The following is a 23250-nucleotide window of genomic DNA, read 5'->3' as shown; positions in this document are numbered from 1 at the left end:
TAAACTTTATGGACTATGCTCTGCAGACAGATTTATGGACTGTGTTCTGCTAATATCAAGGTTTTCCATATAAATGCAGGCTAATATGAATACAGCGTCGCCCGTTTTACTGGAACTCTTTTTGCAAAAAAATTTGGCCATTATTTAGCAGAAAATCTGACACGCCGATAATGACTGTGAGGTGTGAATAGACTCAGGTTTTTGTCCCTGTAGTCTTTTATCCCCTTTGCATGGGGTGGGCTAGTGGTTTCCAACAGGTGGGTTGAGGCACCCAGGGGAGCCTTGGGAAAACTGCTCGGGGCCACTTGGGAGACTGTCTGCCTTCATGCAATCTTATCTGCCTTCTTAGATCAAAAGCTATTTGGTGTGACTGCCCCGAGGAATTTTTTTTTGAGTCTGAAAAGGTTGGGACACACTGAGTTAGTGGATAAGGATCTGATTGATGGGGGTCTGACCATTGGGTCCCATCATCATAAGAACATGGAACCCAAAGTTCCATTGAGTGCTCCATGTCAAAGAATCAATGGGGCTCTTGCTAGACCACCACTGTAGTCAAGTTTACGGGCCTGGGGGGAGGACACATTTTCCAGAACTTTGATATGGAAGCCTTAGCTGCTGATTGGTGGGGGGTGCTGGTTGTAGGACCCTCACTCCTCTGATCAGGAAAAAAGTAGCCCAAACCAACAATTCTCGTTTGGTGGGTCTCCTGGATTAGTCATGTTGCATTTCAATATCTCCAATTCTTGGCTTGAGATGAGCTGAAATCCCAGGCCTGGCTCGTATGCACGACACTAGGTTGAGTACTTCAGTTGGGGGTCTTGAGGGTACCACTAATAATACACTGAAGGCCATCACAACCCTATAATCTCTCCAAATACCCTTCCTCTACATACAGTCAGTCCTGCTTCTGTAGAAAAGCATGGCCACTAACCAGAAGGTAAAAGCACAATGGAGATTTTTTTTTTTTTTCTTTTACGAACTTGTAAGCGCTTCATTTACTGTACATTTGTCAGGCTCGTTCGTGAAATTGATCGTCCATATATAAAAACTAGACGGATCCCCCTTAAGCATGCGTGAAGGATTATCATTCCCTTCATTGGGTGTGAACAGTAGTCTGAATAAATGGAGGTGAACGTTAATGGCCAACCTGTGATTCACGACCGTTTTTTGTGTAAAATTTGCTCTCCATGGTCTTCGGTGGATGTTAGAAGATTTAATTTTATAACCAGTTATGGGGACGTCAGACTGAGTCCTTTGTGCTTGGAGATGTTTCATCAGGAAACCTTCCCATGAAGGCCAAAAAGTTACGTACCAATCGTGATTGGATCTGAATTTTTTTTTTTCTTGTTTAGATCTGTATGGTCCAAGCTAGACTTGGCCTTCTAAACCGTGTCAGACTGAGGTTCCTTGGACCAGATAAAATTATTCTGTAGGCCCACCGTCTAACAACCCCTAGGAAATGGACCATAGGACCCTTAAATATTCTGCTGGGTCTACTGGTGGATCCTCTGCTCCTTTGATGGGCCACACGATACTGCTTGTAAATGTCTGGTGTATGAAGGGTTTAAGGTTTTCTGAAGACCAATTTTCCACCTGGAAACATACAACGTTCTCCTGGAGAGGTATTTTTTGTTCTAGTTGAAGGAATGGTAACCTCATTTTTCAGGAACAGTAGAGGTTGGAGAGATTGGTCTGTAATCTGGCTTACATTGTCTAGAGATGAACAGGTACCCATTGAGGTCAACCAATGGACTGCTGTCTAGAGAATTGCTAAAATTTTGGAAAGTGGTCGTCTGGGCCAGTATGTGGAGCGTTCTCAGACGCACTGGCTTCATCTTGTCCTTGTTTGCCTGATGTCCTATGTAGGTCCCTGATGGTCGGGAACGTCCTGGATTTTATCCATTATTGGGAATTGTCACCACTGCCGTATTTCCCAGGAGAACGTCTTCCTTATGTAGACACTTACGCACCAAGGACAATCTATAAGAACAACCACATATAACGCAGCGGGTTCGTTACGTGGAACATGTGGAGGGTTATTGGAAGCAGATTGTGTTTGCTTTAGTAGAATACTCTACAAATTGCATTGTTAGAAACTTCTCGACAGACCTGAACTTATTAAAACATCCAAATATTTTATTGTTCTGCTAGGGGCAACTGGAAATGTGGCCGCTGCCCCCATCTGGTTGTGTGGTGTTTCTAAACATCTAGAACATACTTGACATAGTTTAGGGGCGATCTAAGTGTAGAGACGTATGGATCTTATTAACGTTCTCCATGGAGTGAGGTAGTCTTGGGTTCGGTTACATAACCTTTCTGTTCGCTAATGTAAGACGTAAATATTAATCAGTCTTCAAAAAAATCCCCTATTAACATTTTGGATGCTTAAAGGGTCGATCTTCAAAGGTAACTCAATATTCGGCCATCCCCTTTATCTTGCCCGCTGAGTCAGTTTTGTATAGGTCGTGCCTATAACCATAAGGTGGAAGTATGGAGGTTATGTAACAACCCATAACCTGAAACCATAGACAACTTGAAGACCGTAATATATCTTGGGAGAGGTCTCGTTGTGTCACTTGCACCATAACTGACTTGGAATGGCAAACAATGATGACCCTTTACTGATCTGACTGCAGACTGGCATTGAGAGGTAGAGGCATTTTATCAGTACTGGAGGTTCCTTGGGCCCACCAGATAACCTGATTCTTGGGGTCTACCATCACTAATTCCTAGAAAATAGACCATACTACCCTTCATATTTGTCTCCTGCTGGACCATTATTGTCTTAGAGCCTGGGCCTACTGGAGGATCCTCTGATGGGCCACTCCGACACGGTACCAGAGGCTCCGCCAATGGGGTCAGGCTCTGGCGTTGTATTGGCGCAGCTTACATGGTGGAAATAATACCCTGTACTCATCACATTAGGATACTGAAGCATATCCATAGGGCTGCACTCTCCTAACAAGGCCATAAGGGTGTCCTTTTGGCCTCCGATGGACCCATATATGTTGATAGACTGAATAACCCCAGTAAACTATGCTGTTCCATAGAACTGTATACAGGAAAAGGTCCATATGGTTTATACGATGGGACCCTATAGGCGACTATGCTAGCATGTCCCATGTGTTGGGAGATGTTGCAGGCTTCTGTTGGTGCCACAGGCTGGCATCTTGTCCTGGCACATACGTATATTAACACGCTCTTACTCCGTGGTGGTGTTGTATCTGGCACGTTGTACGATTCTGTACAGACCAACATGATTTTTATGTTCTCAGCTGTAGCAGTAACTACACTGCGGGCACCGCCATACGACTGGAGCTATTTTATGGCTCTGCTGTGTGGCGGGCACAGTTTTATGAGCCGTTCTACGTGGCGGGCACAATAGTGCGGGCATTTATATGCTGATATTACTGTACTGGCTGCAGAGTGATGCATTGGTAGACGTGTAGTATATCCGTCTGCACCTGACCCTGTTGGGTTTGAGAGGACTCTCTATTTTCACAGACCCATGGCTGTGTTTGCACACCAATCTTACTGACCGGCTGGTGACAAAGTTCAGAAGCCATAAACGCCGCTGCTCACATGCCAGGACTTTGTGCGTGGTCTTCCCTGGTGACACCTGAGCAGAGAATGTGTGCGGTCTCTTCAGGTGAAGGCCATGTTTGTATGACGGGCACTTGTCCTGAATTTGGTAGTTCTTCAGTCCCAGGTCCTCCTCATCCTCCAGTCATATTTATAGAGGACCTGTCACCAGGTCTGAAAAACCCAATGACATCCCTTCTGTGTTTTATCTATATCCGTTCCGCTATTCCATAGATATAAGCCCTGTTATTGTTGATGCACATTAGGGTCTACGAGTTTTACCCTGTGGTTATTCCAACCATTGACACATTGGTGGATTAAAGGGGTATCCCATCTCCTATCGCTTGGATATGCTAACCTGTGGGACCCTCACCGATCTTGAGCTGCAGGGTTCCTTGCCACCTGCCGTGCAGTGAACTGTAGGACACTGCCACATTCACAGCCGCTGCTCTGCAGGGACAGGCCGCAATGATGAATCGCTGCTGGGACTAGTTCGTTCTCAGAATTGGTTGGGGTTTCAATGTTGGACCCCCCTCAAGTCATAAAGCAATGGCTTATTCCGGTCATAAGCCACTTTATGACCATACTTGCCAACTCTCCCAAAATGTCCAGGAGGCTCTCACTAGGAAGAAGAGGTGAATCTCCCTGACCTGGTCTCCATCAAAGTCCTATCTAAATGTTGACCTGTATCTTTATAACCTAGAATACCCCTTTAAGCAGCAATCCCGGTAAACAGAACCATAAATTGCATCTTAACATCCGACTTCATGATTTGGGAAGGGAATGGTTTAAGAACTTTTCCAGTTTTGGAAGTTTTCCATCGTTTTTTGAGTATCTTTCAGATATTCCAAGCTCTCTGGTGTCATGAAGGGAATAGACATAATCTGCAATACCATGGACAGCCTGCAGACTGGTGTGGCACTGTTTTTGGAAGAAAAGCAGCCATGTTTTTCTAGCGATGACTGACTGATTTTTTGGTTAATAAAAATGCAAATAGCAAAGTCCCGACCGTCCGACATCTGTTGGTCTCCGATTTTAGATCTGCTGGGATTCGCGTACATGATGTGTAGTCTAGAAGATCGCTGAGGACTCGTACAGGCAAATCCTGAATTCTGCTGCCTGGCTGCCAACATTATTTTTGGGCGAGTGCCAGACCAGCGGACCAGATGGATATTAACGTCTCTGTTTCAGATACAATCTACTGGCAGGAAGTCTTGGTGGTCGTACTCGCGTTTTATCAAGCAAAGTCTGCTGCAACTCCGATGGCGAATTCAGGGGAAACCACCCTGCCCCGACTCGGTTCTCACAAGTACTAGGAAGGTGCAATGGAGCGTGCACTTAAACATAACCCAAATTCTGTCCCATCCATTTAGAGCAAACATTTGCTCTAGCCCCCAGCAGTCACTCCCCCCTTTACAACCAGCAGACCGCCACTTGACATCACTTATGAGTTGACCCTTGAGTCTGTTCCTACCTGTAGCATTTACATTTTACGTGCGGTCTGACGGTTTCCAGGCTAATCCTCTTAACCCAGATGCATAAAGAATCTGAATTATTTTTAAGTAATCCAACACATGCAGGAATCCGGCGCCCGCTCGCCGAGCTATGGGGCATTGTGGTTGCCAGGGTACGGTAGAGCATTGAACATGATGGCTACTTCAGACATGATCTGCATGGCCAGAGGCCGATCCTTCCACTGACCGCTGTTTAACTTGTGAGGTTTCCTATAATATCTTATTGTTACCTAAAAAGTCTGTGAATTATGTAGTGAAATGGTTAAAATAAATCTATAGGATAGAGGAGAGAAGCTGAGCTGTGTGATATATAGGGTTATAGGATAGAGGAGAGAAGCTGAGCTCTGTGATGTATAGGGTTATAGGATAGAGGAGAGAAGCTGAGCTCTGTGATATATAGGATTATATGATACAGGAGAGAAGCTGAGCTCTGTGATACATAAGAGAGAAGCTGAGCTCTGTGATATATAGGGTTATAGGATAGAGGAGAGAAGCTGAGCTCTGTGATATATAGGATTATATGATACAGGAGAGAAGCTGAGCTCTGTGATATATAGGGTTATATGATACAGGAGAGAAGCTGAGCTCTGTGATACATAAGAGAGAAGCTGGGCTCTGTGATATATAGGGTTATAGGATAGAGGAGAGAAGCTGAGCTCTGTGATATATAGGGTTATATGGTAGAGGAGAGAAGCTGAGCTCTGTGATATATAGTGTTATATGGTAGAGGAGAGAAGCTGAGCTCTGTGATATATAGGGTTATATGATAGAGGAGAGAAGCTGAGCTCTGTGATATATAGGGTTATAGGATAGAGGAGAGAAGCTGAGCTCTGTGATATATAGGGTTATATGGTAGAGGAGAGAAGCTGAGCTCTGTGATATATAGGGTTATATGGTAGAGGAGAGAAGCTGAGCTCTGTGATATATAGGGTTATATGATAGAGGAGAGAAGCTGAGCTCTGTGATATATAGGGTTATATGGTAGAGGAGAGAAGCTGAGCTCTGTGATATATAGGGTTATATGGTAGAGGAGAGAAGCTGAGCTCTGTGATATATAGGGTTATATGGTAGAGGAGAGAAGCTGAGCTGTATAGAATTCTGATTCCATATGAGCTGAATCCTGGCCTGTTCCATCCTTTGCCACATTTCATAGATTTCTCTTTCCACCCTAGTAGTGTCCCCCGTAGACATTAGTATTGCAGCGCAGGGATCACATATGTGGCTCCTTACTATGGCCCGGTGGGGACTCCATGGCGCACCGTACAGGATTCCTACATAGGGCTTTGCTATGCGTATAGGTCTCTTCTACGTAAGAATATATTTACAGATCAGGAAATCTCTCTCTTCGCAGAACTCCACTGCCTTACTGGTTTTTCTGATGGCGGACTCTGACGGTGGCTCGGAGATCGCACTTTGCTCCAGGAAGAATGCCACAGATGTAGTTTCTTTTGTAGCGATGTTCTTTGTTCCACTCCTTATCTGTATCTATAGGAGAGCACTAATTAAAAATGTAGGGTCAAGAGCATAGGCCATTGTAACAAGATTCTTCTGCGGCGAGTTGCTAGGCACTCGGTGACAATTACCCTTGACTCCATGTTTCCTTTCTTTTTACGTTGAATCGACTGGGCTCCGCTTAGAAGCACTCTTCATACGGTAGACTAGATGGAGGTGATCAAATGGCAGCGGAGAGATCTTCGAGAGTCTATAAACAGACTGTACGGATTCTGAAGAGCTTTTCACTTGCGTACTATAATACCATCATTCCGGCATAAGTGCTGGATTATCAGACCTTCTGGATGATCAAGTAGAGATGTGAGGGCTTCGAATGGTGATCGTCATCCTTCTCCGTTTCCATAGAAAACTTGAAGGATCATGTTCATCATCCTGAAGATTTCTAGAATTCAATGTCCCCTCGAAGGAGATCCACTACTGCTGAACCCTGGACATGTTTAGATCTACTCTACATGGTCTGTGCTGTAAATTTGGGCCTTGTACGACCAATTTAAGGTCAGTATGACTGGAGACATCGAGACGGGCTCCAAGGAACCTTGCAACCAATTTCTAACTCTTTAAGGCTTGGTTGACGTGTCCTACGGAGACTCTTGGTCAACAATCGGCGGAGATAAAAGTCCTGCACCGTGGATGTTTCTCTCCGTTGGTTTTATACTGAAAATATGGCGACCCCCAATATAGTCTATGGAGTTCGGAGGTAACGACTTTGGTGGTAGGTCTACCACTGAGTGGTGGTAGCTGTGACAACATGTGTGCCAATATGGCATGGAATAATATGATGGACCGGGCCACAAGAGATGATATCTGGTTGTTTAGGAGTAGCAGGCAGCAACAGCAGTAAATGGAACATGATGCAGGGAGATGGTAGGAGCTCGATGTGGAGTTGTTGTTTTGCCGTTATGACAGCGGTTTGTATGGATTGGTTAACAAAACGAAATCCTTAAACAGAAATTTTTCAGTCTTTATTTTCCGATAGAACATTTTGGTAATATGATTGGTCTACCTTTAGAGACCAATTCTGTTGAGAGGTCCCACATTGGCAGACAGTGTCGTGTCAATTCAGAGACTGTTGCCACTAAAGTCTCCATCTGCCAAGGGGCTACATAAATTGTAGGTAAAATAGATGAGGGATTAAACTTGTTCCATTTTTAGGTCCCTGGTCTTCTCTACTGGCTGTCCATGTTGTCTTGTACCTTCAGCCAAGAGAGCAAAGGAGATGGCTGTTGTCTTGTAGACTTAGCTTTCTTTGGAGACTCCTAGGGAACTTCATAGACCAGTGGTGGTCACCTTTGTTGTTTTTGGGTCTTGGTTTTTTACGGAGATCTTCTCCGACTTTGTCAAGTACATTCTATAGCTACGTATAAGAGAACTTGGCTTAGTGCTTACGTGCACGCCTTCCGATTGCTCAGATATCTTGCCGTATTCCTCTGTAGCGTATCTGCATTTCTGGTTCTCAGTAGATCATATTTTACTGACAAAAACAAGGAAACCACAAACGCCAGATATGAGATAAACCTGAGATTACGAGTAAGCGATGACTACTTTCTATTACATGTGGAATGCTTCTATCTAGACTACGCTTGTAAATGGTGAGATTTCCCCCACGTGTGAAGTACGTTGTGTCCTACTCTCGCATGGATTCGGTTTTCTTTTTGAAGTCGGATGCCAAGATTTTGTTTTTGTAAGAAGATTGATCTTAAGAAAAGACTAGATTAGGTAGAACATAGCGTTGTCATGACTGTACACAAAGAGGTTTCAAGTGCGACGTGAAATACTGAAACTCATTGCTGTACCTTTTTGAGTCAACATTTTTGGACAGGTGTTTTTTGTACGCTGTATGGTGGAGCCAGTTTAGGCTACCCAATTCTGACCTTGGAACAGGATTGTGTTGTATTGAGATGTCAGTATTCGGGAACTTTCCCCCAGAAAGATATGAACCAGCTGCACGGGAGGGGGCGAGGGTTTCCCCTATGGGTGCCTGCGTGTATACACTGTCAACTTTCTCACACCCACACACTTGGTGTTTCCACCTGAAATCTGAAAGTTTGTCCATATGAGTAAATAACATGTTACTATGTGATAACCAAACTCTTTGATTCGTGTTTTTATTTGACTATACCGTCATTCTTCTATTTTTGTTGCTTCAGTCATTTTTCTAAAAAGTGACAACGGGAAGTGGAGCCACATTAGTCTTTATTGCTTTCTCGAAAACTTATGTTGAAACCGTCAATAAGTTCAGTCACTAACAAAGTTTACCATCAACAGAACTCTAAGGGGGCGACCAATACGCCTCCAATTCCTGTCGACAGTGTCGTAATGGCCACTATGGCGAAAAATCACAATATCTGATAGAAGCCGAATGACCAAACTTTGGCTGCTACTCTGACTTCCGATGTGCTACCATATGAGTTTTGAGTGGAGACCTACTTTAATTTGGGTTGTCCATGCCTCAGGATCAGGAGTCACTGCAACTACAATCCTCTATGGACAGATGACAGTGAGTGTTTGGATAGCTACAGCCTTGGGAATACCATTTTGTGTCTGGATCAAATCCCGATAAGATGCTTGGTAATTTTTGGTTTTGGGCACTAAATTTTTTGGAAAGTTTTTGATATACACACACATATATATTAATCTCCTTCTATAAAATAATCTAACTGGTTCTTAAAATTGACAGTATGCTATCCTTCCCTCTCATTACCCTGGCAGGTATTTGAGGAAGGGGAGGTCTTGTTCTCATTGAAGCCACCCAAAAGGTGTATGGAGAGTTATTTACATGTGGTGGTCCATGGGAGTAAAGTATCAAAATTGAGTCAAAGCTGAGACTCCTGCAAAACTCTGAGCGACCCGTTAATAGACAATGGTATCTAAGTTCTTGCGCCTTGTCCATACAGAGCAGGGTACTAGTTGACTAGGTGAGAAGCGTTTTTTACAACTCGGGTGTGTTAGTGGTTTCCATTGAAGGGACCCAGCAGAGGTATGGAGACCTACTTACCATAAAAAAAATATATATCAGTCACCTTCTGTGTTGGCGAGGGGGCAAGAAGCCACTTAAACTGTTAAGTGAGGGGTCTCTCTTACGTTCTGAGATGCCTCTGATCTGGCAGACGTGAGCTAATTTTTTAGATTGGTGTTCAAAGCCTTAGGCGCCCAGTCACGCTTGCAATCCAATTTCCTTATTTTGGACTCTCCACGCTCGGTCTAGTCAAAGGTCAGTGAACTCTTCCACTTTGACCTTTGGGCACTTTGAGATTACTGGAGCACCATCTTTGTGGAACACAAGGCACCCTAAGTAGTTATCCCCAAAGGAGGTTGCCATTAATTTTTTACAATATCTGCAAGACCATGTCCTTCTCCATCTTGGTACTGCACATGATCTATCATCTATCCCTTTCTAAATGCCTAGGCGTAGAAGGTAGTTGGACCAGTCCTGGCCTCTGTGACTGTCCTGCTCATCAGCTGGTTCTCTGCCCAGGTCAATAAGAGACGAGCTAGAGTGTAAATATTGTAAGTGCTCGCTATTTTACCCAAATTTTCTGTCATATCCAAGATGTAACTCGTGGTTTAGGGATATTACACATACACCTGAAGAACATCCAAACGGTTGAGGTGCCTTGTCAGGTTAAAACCAGAGACCCCATTCTGCAAATTGGTGCAAAACTAGTGGTCATCCATTGCAACCAAATTCTACAGTATTATACCCACCATGTATCCTTCACCAATGTAGTCATTGCTTTCTAACGTCAAAGGAGTTGTCCAGGTTTAGAAAATTGTGTCTAACAGGTTGCATGTGGTATGAGAACACCACCTTCTTCATGTCAATGGAGCTGAACTGCCGTACCAGAGATGACCTCTGGACAGGTGTGGCGCTGTTCCTGGAAGAAGTCTGTTTAAAACCCTTTTTGCTTTGACCCCCTTCAGTTTTTGTTTATTCCATACATTGCTTCTGTGCTATATTACGGAAGATAGACTTTCTAAAAGCCGAAATTTGTTCCGCTCGGTGTAACGTTCCTAAAGAAATAATGGTTCAGCCAAACAAAAATGGCGGCCTTCCTGTGCTTGGGTGTCTGGTGTTTAGAAAGAGGAAATGTCCATGTCAGCACGTCTTGGTTCTTGCAGGGTTACATGTGTTCTCTTTTATCCACTACATGTGGAGATTATTTAGGCTCGCTCTTTCTTGGCCTCAAATCTCCTGAAACATAAAGCCGGTGAATTAATTGAATATCCTCTGGGTTAATGACTCGGAGATTAAAGGAGGCTTCTGATCAGTACGACCTGTCAATTAAATGAAAATTGGCCAAATGGTGGAGAAAAAAAGTTGACTGTTTTTGGCAGGTTCATTGGGGAGTTTCAATGAGTGATTCAATCCTCTGAGATCCGCTGTCTGTTATACCAGTCCCCGCTCTCTCTATTCTCACAATTTCAGTCAATAAGTATGAAACTGTCATCCCCGAGACAAAATAATCATTCCGACTCCTTGGAGACGAGCAGCAGCAGCTATTGTTGTGTAGAGTAATGCCGCGCCGCGATGAAGGCACTGCTCGAAACCAACGTGCCTTGAATCGGAGATTAGCTTTGGACGCCTTCACCTCCTCTCAGACTTAAAGTATCTTCTTTCAATTGTTCCATTGCTGGAAAGTAGCACAAGGCGGCTGATACTTCTATAGCCGCCCCTGCCGTCTGGCCCCCGACCGGTAATGTGCTGCCGACATGAATATCCATATGCATCCTTGGAATCTCTTCACGACCGTATCACCCTGGTCTGAAGAATGTGGCACTTGTCAAGACGTGATGGAAATATATTTGTAACTAGATGTAGGTATAAGGTTATGCAGATGAAACATTGGATAGGTTGACCATTCCAGGAGTCTGTTGGGTTGCTCCAAATGGCCTTCACGGAACACTTGGACATTTGGAGACCCGTTCTTTGGATATCACCTTCTATAGGTTGTGATCGAACAGTCTTGGCAACCTTCCCAAATACATGCTCCTCATGGGTCATGCATGTGTTCAGTGAACGCCAGAAACTGCTGGTTATGGCTTGACACCCTGGAGAACGATGTTTGTTTGTTTTTTCCTCTTAACTAGGCCCCACTGTTTGGGTTAAGGGTTTTTGTGGTTTAGTTACAGAAATTGCGCCACCTGTATCCATAGGTTATGAGTGGTATTACAACTTGACCCCATTGACTTGAACATTGCAATACCGTATAGTCTGTGGATAAGTGTGGTGCCAAACTTCTACCTACTTTCTAATATCTCCTTCCATTCTGCCTTATGACCTAGTAGACCTCATAATATTGTGTATAGGGTAGTCATTTCCATACCTGTGCCCTAATATTTCCTCTTTCTATTTCTTCATAGGAAGCCTAGAATAAACTCCCAATTGGTGGCGCAGCAGGTTGCCCAGCAGTATGCCACCCCGCCACCTCCAAAGAAGGAGAAAAAAGAGAGGATTGAAAAACCCGAAAAGGAGAAAACGGACCGAGAAAAACTAGAAAAGGAAAAACCTGAAAAGGATAAGCTGGACCGAGAGAAACTGGACCGGGATAAGCTGGACAGAGAAAAAATGGAAAAGCTTGACCGGGAGAGATTAGATCGTGAAAAGATAGACAGGGAAAAAATCGACCGGGAGAAACTGGATCGTGAAAGGCTTGACCGCGAAAAGCTGGACAAGGAAAAGATGGACAGAGAAAAAATAGAGAAGGATAAGACTGATAAAGAGAAACCTGAAAAGGAGCAGAAAGTGGAAAGGGAGAGGCATGAAAAGGAAAAGCCGGAGCGGGAGATTACTACAAGTGTTGTCAAGAAGACCACTTACAAAAAGACACGGTAGGTGCAGGACATGGAGCCGTGGTAGGACGTTGGCTTCTGAGGTTGGTGGAGATGACTCCCACCAAACCTTCTAGGATTTGGTCAAGTACTGCTATACAATCTGGGTACACTAAAGTAGAGTTGTACATGGGGAACGTGAGGTTTCATGGTGGACATGGATATTTGTCACCCAATCTTACACCCTACTTTATAATAACAAGATTCTTAGAAGGGCTGAATAACTTCTTGGCCAGTTACCCTGCTCCTTGTCTTATAATGTGGAGGTCTGTGCAGGTTCACGCGACTCAAGGGGTTGGATCCAAACTGGGTCACCAACTCTACATGTCTTCTGTACCTGGTTACGTTTACGACTTTGATCCAATCTGATGTTGGTCAGATGCTCCTCTCTACGAAACCAACAGTAATAAGTTCATTTGGCTCGTGTAGACTAACCAAATATACTGACATAATTCTGGGGTTGGTGACCTAAGTCCAAAGCTTGTCTACTTCGGAAACTTCAACTTTTGCACAATGGTTTGATGCTTTGTACATGGGTGGCGTTATGGTCTACATGGATAAGTGAATGACATATTGTTGGAACAGTTTCTTGGATGCTCTGATTTCATTTATTGAGGTCTGTTGAGGATGAGGTCTTCACAGAGCAAAAGCTTTACTATAATTTGTGTAAAAATTGGTGCAAATTACAGCAAAAATCAGTTGTTCAAAGGAGGGGTAGTGTTAGATTATTGGCATGATGTGCCAAATTTGAGATGAGCGCCTGTAGCTTTGGTGCGTTGCACTTTAGAGCCCATCAATTTCATTTTTAGATACAGTTGTCCCACTGGGGTCAATAATGAGTTTCCTGTAGTTTTTGAGCTGCCCCTAGTGGTGGTTTCAGGTAATCAGCATGCTATCATTTAACTTTGTCCCTGCAGAGGATTTGGAGCTCTGTATCAGATAAATGGTGAATTATGGACTTAAAAACAATTTTAAAAGGCAATGATTCTCTTAAAGGGGCAGGGTAGTCCAATGTTGTTGTTGGTATACAGAACTTTATTTGGCGTGCTGTATGTAATGGACGCCCATATTTGTCACGACTGACCCAGTTCTGAATATTTGTCCAGGATTAGAAAAAACAGCACCACACTTGTCCACAGGTTGTATGTGGTATTGCAGGTTCTCCAAAGGAGCTGAGCTGCAATATCGGGTACAACCCATAAACAGCCATGGGACAAGAAGCCGTGTTTTACTGCTCCAGGATAATCCTCTTAAAGGGAGTCTGCCACCACCAAAAAGGCTCGTAAACCTCTGTTTATTATGCTAGTAATCGCCCCTTCAAAGCCATACAAGTGATTTAGAAGCCATTTTGGCAGTGGTAGACCCCTTTAAGTTCAGTGGTACATGGACCTCTCTGGAAGAGGGTGGCACTTTCTGGCAAGGCCTAAATATGTTATATTTTCTAAGGTTGGGGTCACGTATGTTGGAGATTCCATCGCAGAAACCACCGAATATCAGCAGAGAGAAAAGTCCTACATGGAAGACTTTTCTCTCCATCGCTTTCAGTTTCAAAATAGTGGACCCCATTATAGTCAATGGGGTCTGCCGATGTCTGTGTGTAGCGGTCCAACTTTCTATAATTTGGACCCCACGTCGTCAAGACCAATGTCAATCTCTGCTCTCTGGGTGGGGCAGATTTACTGATATGGTCTCTAAGTTACAGGACAAACTTGGTCAAGACAGTCTTTGGATCTTATTTTTGAGGCGAATTCCACCCCATAATCCTCTCCAAACTCCGTCCCGAATTAGTCTTCCATTGTTATTAATGGGGAGCAGTGATGTCCACGGACTGAAGTGGGGTCCTGCCTGATTTTGCTGCAGATTCTTCGACTGATTCAGCCTCAGATCCCACGGCGCGAGGCTCGGGCTGGTTGGCTCCATGGCATCTGAGGCTTTCTGCCCTAGGTTCCACACGGCTGATTTTTGTCTCCAATTCTTCTCCAAATTCCAAATGCAAAATCCTTTCCAAAATGCGACATGTAAACCTTTGTTTTAAACCAGGTCTAATAATGTGACAGATTAAACATAAGGGTATGTTCACACTGTGGAAATCTTCCGAACTGAAAATTTTAGCTTCAGGAACTTGAGGCTGAATTGTTCTTCTTGATCTGAGGGCCCCTTCACACGGCATAAGCGCGCCGCTCATTTAGATACGTATATATGTGTCAGAGCGCGGCGCTTCAAAACAGAGCCCATTGATTTCAATGGGAAGCGTGCGTTTATGCGCGCTTCCCATTGAAATGAATGGGCTCTGTTTTGAAGCGCCGCGCTCGGTCTCGTGTATACGTGTCTAAATGAGGGGCAAGCTTATGCCGTGTGATGGCGTAAGTGCTCCTGTTCTGTCGGGAAGAGATTAATAGGAGCACTGCAGATCCCCTATAGTCAGCCAGGCTGAATTCCAAGTGGGGGAAAAAAAACTCAGTCCTCAAGCTCAGGGAAGGGGCAGACAGAAAACCAAAACACCCCCTCCCCTTCCCCAGCATCTACTGCACCCAAAAACTCCGACCATTTTAATTTTTGAAATTTTCCAGTAGCTGCTGCATTTCCCTCCCCCCCGGCTTATACTCGAGTCAATAAGTTTTCCCAGTTTCTTGTGGTAAAATTAGGGGCCTTGGCTTATATTCGTGTCGGCTTATACTCGAGTATATATGGTACTTGGTTCCTTCATCAGGCGAGTAGGTCCGAAAGCTCGCAATACATCATAATTTTTTCTTAGCCATTAAAAAGGTATCAAATTACTGAGGCCTCTCAATCTTTACGTTTCATATCCACCGGCTAATACGGTACAAAGATAACTTTTTCTTAAATTCCAGTGTGTGAACATACCCCGATTGCCTGACCTATCGTTACCACTCCTACTCATTAACACCAGAAAAATGTGCCAAAATTTGGCGCATGGACCATGGCGTTGAAACTTGGGCCGTGCTCACGTTCTGAGAGGCTGCAATGTACCAGATGTAAAAATGTCCTGATAAATATGTCGGCAAATTACGCCCGAATTCTGGGCCGTTCTGCTTAGTAAATCTTCCCCTCAGTCTTGTACCGTCTATAAGGTTATGTGACATGAATCTGGTAGGCCTCAAAGACCACGAGGGAAGCAGTAGAAAGCCTCGGCCTAGTCCGTCACGTACGCGAGCCCCGGGCCGAGACCAGAGAGCGTGTGCACGCATTACACGCTTCAGTAACTCCTAGAATTGTGACACTATAATTTTCTCCTTAGTCCTGGGATGTTTATCAACTAAATTCTGGGCCCGGCTTATTTTCCAGGCCTTTGTTGTTCCAGGAAGGGCTGAGAGCAGAAAACGGGGCCCTTGTCGCCTCCCTGACAACAAAACTTTCAATTTTCTATAAGTGTAAATTGCATCATTGTAAACATGGCGGGCCCGGCAGCTGTATGAATTAAGACGGGGAGTGAAAACCCTTATTGTTCGGGAATAAAAGTGTCTCATTGTTTGCGCTCGCATGTGAGAAACCCTCGGCGTTTGGGGCTGAAGAGCCCATAATTACTTTATATTGGGAGGCTGTGTATTTGTTGCCACGACTTCAATAGCTAATTTACATTCCAAAACAGAGGAGCCGTGGAATTGTGGGAAATATTGGCCACTAGATATCTGCGCGTTGATGAGAAGGATCCTTTTGTGTGTTCGGAGAAGGCGCTTGGCTCGGAGTTTGTGTCTTAAATCCCATTTCACAGGCCCGTGAGGCATTGCTGAAAAAAAAAAAAAGGTTATTGAGCAAAAGCCTAATTGGGATTATTAGTCGTAGGAGTGTAGAGGGAAGGATAAAGAAACCGCTCTTAAAGGGGTTTGACTGGGGTATTAGAAATAAATCGCCTGCATGTCGATGACCTATCTGTAGAGGTCCGCCACCCTGGCGTATAGTGTCTGATTAGAGGTCCACTCCGGAATAGGAGGTTTCTTCTTCACTTGCCTCTATCTTTACGATTTCTCATCAATATGTGATCGGCGGGATCGGACTTGGGACCCGTGCCGATCAGCTACTTGAAGAAGCTGCAATGCTCATGACAGTAACAGCTTCCCTGTTCTGATGTCTTCATTCTCATGTCCAACAGGCATAAAAACGTGGTCGGTATAAGTGGCATCTGTTCTGATGAACTTGAGCCGTCTTTGTAGTACCAGGGGCGCCAAGTGGGAGATCCATTTTAAAGGGGGTTGTCTCTTTGAAGAAACAACCCCTTTAAAAATATACAGAGTTCATAGAACTCATCCAGTGTTTCACCGTGGGCTCGACAGTACCAGGACCTTCTGGTAAAACGCCTAGAATTAAAGTGAGGGAATTGTCAAAAAACATTAACCCCTTCCAAATCAGGATAGCCATCTTGTAGCCATACCCAACAATCGCTACACAGACCTTCGTGATATGAAGGATGACTTCAGCTAGTTTCTGATGCTTGTCAAGTTTTGACCAAAAAACGTAAGACTCCTTTTTCTTGCCAACGCTTGAGGTCCCAGGGGTTGGATCATCACCAAACTTTTGCTTCAGGGATCGTCATGTGTTAAAGTTAATCCAATCTGATAACTTGCTGTTTGGTTGTTTCACTGGAGTTGACTTTGTTGCCATGGTGGACCATTGAGCCAAATGGATCTCCTACCGTTTTCGCGTTTCCTGTGGTGTTGACCGGCTAATGTGCAGTGATCGGCTCTCCGCCGCATTGTTTAGTTACGTAGACGTTAGGCGGTGTTGATAGATTCTTTATAAACAGTGTTGTTGTTTCTGTCCCCGCAGACCAAAGCCGGATATCCACCGAAACCCCGAAAATGAAATGAACAGTATTCAGTCCGCAAATGCAACAAAGATCAGTAACTTTAACCACACTTCAAGGTGAGTTTAAGGAGTGGTCCAAGTAAGGGTGACTTGGGAAATCATGTCCTACTCCTTACCAATGGTCACATACTAAAAGGACTGTCAAGATGTAATTTTTGGTAAGACCCATTACCAAAGTCGTACTCTGTATAATGAAGTTCTTATGAATGAGGTTTGCCTAGGACAAGTTCTCAAAGTTTTTCTTCTGCCCAATCCATGGTGACCATCTTTTCATGGTTTCCAATTCTTCCCATGTACAAAATCTATGATGACTTGGACCCCAATGGAACTGGAGCAAAATGTCCTTGGATTGCTGGATTATGTTGTATTTGGGGCACTTGTGAGGTCCACCACAAGGATTAAAGTGGGGTTTTTTTTTTATATACGGAGGACCCATGCTTGGGATATGTGGTGAGACCATGTTATCCTATCAGGGCAAGTGCTATTGCTCTCCATGGGTATATTGTATGATGTTGCAACAGTGCCATCACCACAAAAATTACCTCTTGGTTACTCTTCCTGTAGATATTTCGGTTTTGTACTACGGTAGTTAATGCAAGGCTGAAGGCAACAGACTTACAGCAACTATTAAATTACTTTTGCATTGTTTTTGTGGCTTTGCGTAACTGTACCGTGTCTCTAGTTTCAGTGTTCTGGGAGACGTTTTAGATACTTGTAGAGACCACCAGTTGGCTTGGGTAATCTTAAAGGTCTTGCAATGGCGCTTGGGAAAAGGGGTATGCAAATGTATTCTCATCCTGGAGCTGGAAAGATGTCCTTTTGGGCCACCTATTGGTAGTAACTCCCATATAAGTCCGTGTTCGACCCATTGAAATTTAGGATAAGCCCATCCAGAGAAGGAAGAGAGACCCATGTTATCCTTGGTTGTAGGGGATTGTAGGGTTATAGGTTGGATATGATGGACTGATGATGGGTCCAAGGATGATGGGTCCATTGATGATGGGTCCATTGATGATGGGTCCATTGATGATGGGTCCATTTTTGATGGATTACTTGAAATTCTCTAGTCTCTTCTGAATTGGTAAAAATTTAGGAGAGTTGTGTCTAAGGTAGCCATAAATATGTACGTTCACAAAGGTTCTTATTTGTCCTCCTTACAGGCCCAGGCTGAAGAACGTGGATAGAAGTACCGCACAACAGCTTGCAGTAACGGTCGGCAACGTGACCGTCATTATCACAGACTTTAAAGAAAAGACTCGTTCTTCCTCCACCTCGTCCTCCACAGTCACCTCCAGTGCGGGCTCGGAACAGCAGAACCAGAGCGGCTCTGGCTCAGAATTTACAGACAAGGGTTCCTCCCGTTCCTCAACCCCTAAAGGCGACATGTCCGTTGTGAACGACGAGTCTTTCTGAAAGGAACACAAAATATTGCACATACATTGGGCAGAAGAGACTCTGAATCGTGGTCAGGAATTCCCAGACACCCGCCTGCCTCGTCTCTTTATATTCCTGGATTATTATTAATATTATTATTATTTTTTGTTCAGACTGAATTTATTTTGGTTTGTTCCTTTCCCGGACCCTTACGAGTGCTCCTCCTCCCAGGACCATTTCTGCTCGACTTGGGAACCTGGCAACCATCGTACCGTCAAAAACGACCCTTAACAATTGCGTATTCCATTATTTTATAGCATTTCCCTAGCGATCATTTGTAATTGGATGTGCACCTAAATCTTTTTTTTATACAGATTTTTTTTTTTGGATTTATTTATTGCATTGACAACTCCTTTATTTGCTTTTTTCGAGCCCTTACTTTTTTTTTCCCTATATTTTTTTTTCGCCCTACCCCCCAGCTCCTTTCCTGTAATACAGCATATTATCAATTTTTATACATCAATATATATATAAAATATATATATAAATATATATAAATAAATGGTTATTTAAAACCAATACATAGAAAAAAACACTGGTGCTTGATACACTGTGAAGTGAAAATATCAACACAGGCCCGAAGACTAGAACATCGACGCGTTTTGGTGCCAGAAGTTTGTGTTGATCGGTTTAGGATTGAGGGTACAAAAAAAAGATAGTAATAAAAAGTGTGAACCTTCTGCTTTTGTTCCAGCCTCTATACCAACTTATGTTTCCCATACACTTAGCAGTGGAAATTTTTTTCCTGTAAACAGGAATGAGAGTCTCTTGGGTAAGAAGGGTGGCTTGTAATAGTCACAAATATGTGTGCAAAAATTTTAGAAAGCAACTCGATGTTGAGCTTTCCAATCCAGGATTTGGCCATTGACCTAGACAACTGTTGTAGATGCCATTTGGTGACGTGGGTATTATTGGGGTTGCCAACTTTATAGTCGTTCTGTGTGTTATAATATTTTACATACAGGTAACGGCAACACTCGTGCCAACAGGGTGCGAAACATGTCTTGGTGTGTGTTTTGAGAGCAACTGTGGTTGTCCCATTATAGTCCTTCTACGTCAACAAATGGGTCGTCCCAATCTGCCACCTGGGCAACAAGAAATATGGACAACAGTCCCTACCCAACTTTATACCTGCCATGCTCTGGGAAGTGTCTGGTGATGGTACAGTATTTGTCCAAGGCACCATCTGGATCTGTAACCCAATGGCTGAACCCTACCAATTGGTTGAGGTACGTTCTTGAAACTATCCTCCAATTGTAAGATACTAGAGACTGGCATCCTTCATGGTCTCCTGTGGTCTGGCCAGATTTGACATACTGGAAAGTCTTTGAACAACCAACCAATCCTTTCTCCTAGTCCTGTTGCCTAGAAGGTCTGTGTAGGAGAAAGTTCGGAAAGAGATCTCCAAATTTCATATGTATTTGTGACTATTACAGAATGACTCTTGGGTTGTATTGCATTCATTTCATGGTCACGTCATCTGAAAGAGTCCGCCGCCTAGAGTAACCCAATTTATTCCATTGTTTATTGGTGTATATGCAAGGATTAATTCTATACGATGTTAGATCTACCCTGCTTGGTTGTCATTGCCAATATCCATTTATGATCCTGTGTGTTGGAAGATGTAACTTTTCTTGGCCAAAGAATGATTGTATATTCAGTGTCTTAGATTGGACCAGTCACCGACAGTCATTCAGTTTAAGACGTCACTAGAAACCACAAGATGGCTGAGGCCTCAAGACGATCCGCTCTGTGTAGGAGACTGGTCCAATGGAGGTCATATCTCGAATTCTTGGCAAATAACAAATCGGACAAAAGCTTCTCGTAACATTCAGAAAGTGCTTATATTTTGTTTGCATCATGATGACCAGGATCTTGATATTTATAGTTAGAGGAAGGTTCAGCCACATTTTTTAGACAGTGGAACATAGAAGACCTTTCACAACCTCCACCAACGCAAGTTCTTATCGTAATGTGTTAATAGATGTCACTCCACTGATTTTGGCCCAGTTGGAATTTTTTCTCTAGCTCTCCTCATTCCCCAACAATGAGTTCAGTTTCGATGGCTGACATTCTGTCTTGACTCTATTAGCAAGTGGGTGGTGTCATTCAGGAGCAGACAAGTGGGTGCAACTCTGAGCTCCAATCCCATATTTTCTCGTGCCATGCGCCACCCACTTGACATTAGGGAGATTAGGTAATTTTGGTGTCTGATATGCTAACAGCACTGATTGCTCAGGAATGGTGAGGGCTAAAGAAGAAAATCCAACTACACCAGAATAGGGGAGTAGTGCCTAAGAAGACATTCACGAGAACATTTTGGGTTAATGTTGAGTGCGAAAGGTCGTCTTTAATGCTTTCAAGGAAGGAAAGCCAATGTGGTCTCTAGAACTTGGATGTCATGGTATTGGTTGCAACCTAAGAGTTGACCATGGGAGGGGACTCTAGCTACACCCCAAACATTCATTCACTCCATTCTGTCTAGTCACAACTTTATCCACCAAATATGATGTGTATTCCTGAGCACAGTCTTTAATCTTGTCAGATCCTGAAAGCTACATCCTCATGTGGTCTTCAAAATCTAAGATCTTCGTCTCCATAAATTACACTGGCCATGTTGGATCTGTGCCTAAAGTACAACGGATGTACAGATTTCCTCCAAGCCCATCTTTTACATAACTTCTGAATTTACATACTGGTATTGCTGGGATTTATCCTTTTCCTTAAGCCCATGACCTAAACCCACCAGTCTACCAACCCATGGCTTTCTGGAAGTTATAGTTGTCCTGTGCCTCCGACTATGCTTGGATGACCTTGTCAACAAAACCTTGAGACGGTGAAAGGGGTTTGCATGTAGTGCCTAAATATGATGGCTACCCTATAGCTATTTACTCTTACAACAGCAAGAATTTACCGAAAGAGACCTTACCAACCTAGTGACTGTGGTTACCCCAGGATTGTGGTCTAGCTAAGACACTATATGGCTCTAGAGGCTCCATCTAAATATCAATGGCTTGGTGTTCAGGCCAAGTAACCATGTAGCTTGCTAAATTATGGCTATAGTTGACTTTACTGCAATGGTTTCCTCCATGGGCAGATCATTAAGTTAGTAGAACCTCGAAAGGTGATCCATTGTGGATCTCCGAATGCTGTGAAACCTCAAATACCGAAAGTTGGCGTTTTGCAGGAGTTGAAGGGCCACAGGTTGGAGACCAATGATCTTGAATTGTCCAGCAACTTTCTCATGCGTTGGCAGATCTTCCAATCTTCTGCAGCCTAGTCTTCGTCAAAAGTTAGCAGATCAATTTGCTGAATTTGCCAGTTTCCCACTTGGGTTGTTTTTTGATTTAGGTATTTCAAAACCTGCTTTTGTGAATGTTACGAAAAGCTTTTTCTGAGCGTTTGTTGTATTTTATGGGTTTCTTTGTCTACATCACAACACAAGTTAATAGTTTATGGAAATTGTTTGTTGGAATTCTTAGTGTTATATATTAAACCTTTTGCGTGTTTCTTTACCATGAACTTGACTTTTGCTCCATGTCAGATGTCATGTTACAGGTATTGATGGGACCATACACCCTGGTTTAGGACAATCTGCAGAATCCCTTTAACCCTTTTAGTTCTCCAAATCTGTGTGCGCTGCTAACTCATTGTATCTATGTCAACCTTGTGTTATAAAAGCAAATTTAATTGTCCAATTTCTTTCTGGTATTGGATCTATTGATGTTTGATTCCATGTGGCATCAAGTGCATTTGCTTCTTCATTTTCTAAACCTAAATGGTGTCCACCCTCAGTTGACTTTAATTCATTGGCTTGTGTGCTCGGTTTGTCAACTTTTTGTCCATATTGGTGTGAGAGTGGGGATCCTTAGTCTAAATGGGCTACTCGTGATAAATCAAGAGGGATGGGTTAAGAAGACTTCTCATGGTTGACCAACCGAAAATTTTGGCGAGGAGATGGAGGTCTTGGATATGAACTCTAAAGTTAACAGGATCCACCAGACCTCTCTTTGTCTAGGTATATGGTCCTCTTTGGACTTCGAAGACTAGCAATGATGAATTGTCTTCAATAATAGGATGATTTGGATCTCGCTCAAGGTGCCCACCCATGTAGATGTCCAAACTGGATGTTACTGAGCTTGAGCCCAAATGATGCCTTAGATCCACGTTCTTCTTGGTTTTGGAGACACCCATGAGTGGTTTAGATAGTTGATCCAAACTTCTACGAGAAACCCGGAGCCTTGTCTTCTGCACACAAGCCAATGAAGGGGTTATCTCATGGCGGTACACCCTTTCCCAAGGTGGCCTATGTAACCAACCCTCCGTATATTTAATGACTTGTACAATTGAATAACCAGTTTATACTCTAAATTGTTTGTGTTGTAAATTCTGTAAATGTAGAAGATAAAAAAAAAAAAAAAATCTTGATGACCTGTTTAAAAAAAAAAAAAAAAAAGGAAAAAGTCTAAAAAATTTTGAATTTATTTTTCCCTCTCCCAACTTGGTTTTAAGTTACAGCTGGTAACAGAACTTCATCTTTGAGGGTTCACTGGCA

At 43.4% G+C, this 23250-nt stretch overlaps 1 protein-coding gene across 1 annotated transcript in view; it reads left to right on the top strand.

Moving 5' to 3' along the window:
• RYBP (RING1 and YY1 binding protein) overlaps positions 1 to 20753 on the top strand; it is a 47788-nt gene extending 27035 nt beyond the window's left edge. The window contains exons 3-5 of the mRNA XM_075287539.1: positions 11970 to 12437; positions 17223 to 17318; positions 18422 to 20753. Of these exons, the coding sequence (XP_075143640.1) occupies positions 11970 to 12437; positions 17223 to 17318; positions 18422 to 18674 (817 nt within the window). The 3' untranslated portion in view covers positions 18675 to 20753. The remainder of the gene's footprint in view (positions 1 to 11969; positions 12438 to 17222; positions 17319 to 18421) is intronic.
• Positions 20754 to 23250: the final 2497 nt, after the last annotated feature.

The sequence above is a fragment of the Leptodactylus fuscus genome, chromosome 9, assembly GCF_031893055.1.
Source record: "Leptodactylus fuscus isolate aLepFus1 chromosome 9, aLepFus1.hap2, whole genome shotgun sequence".
Taxonomy (NCBI): Eukaryota; Metazoa; Chordata; class Amphibia; order Anura; family Leptodactylidae; genus Leptodactylus; species Leptodactylus fuscus.
This window is presented reverse-complemented; position numbering and strand designations above follow the sequence as displayed.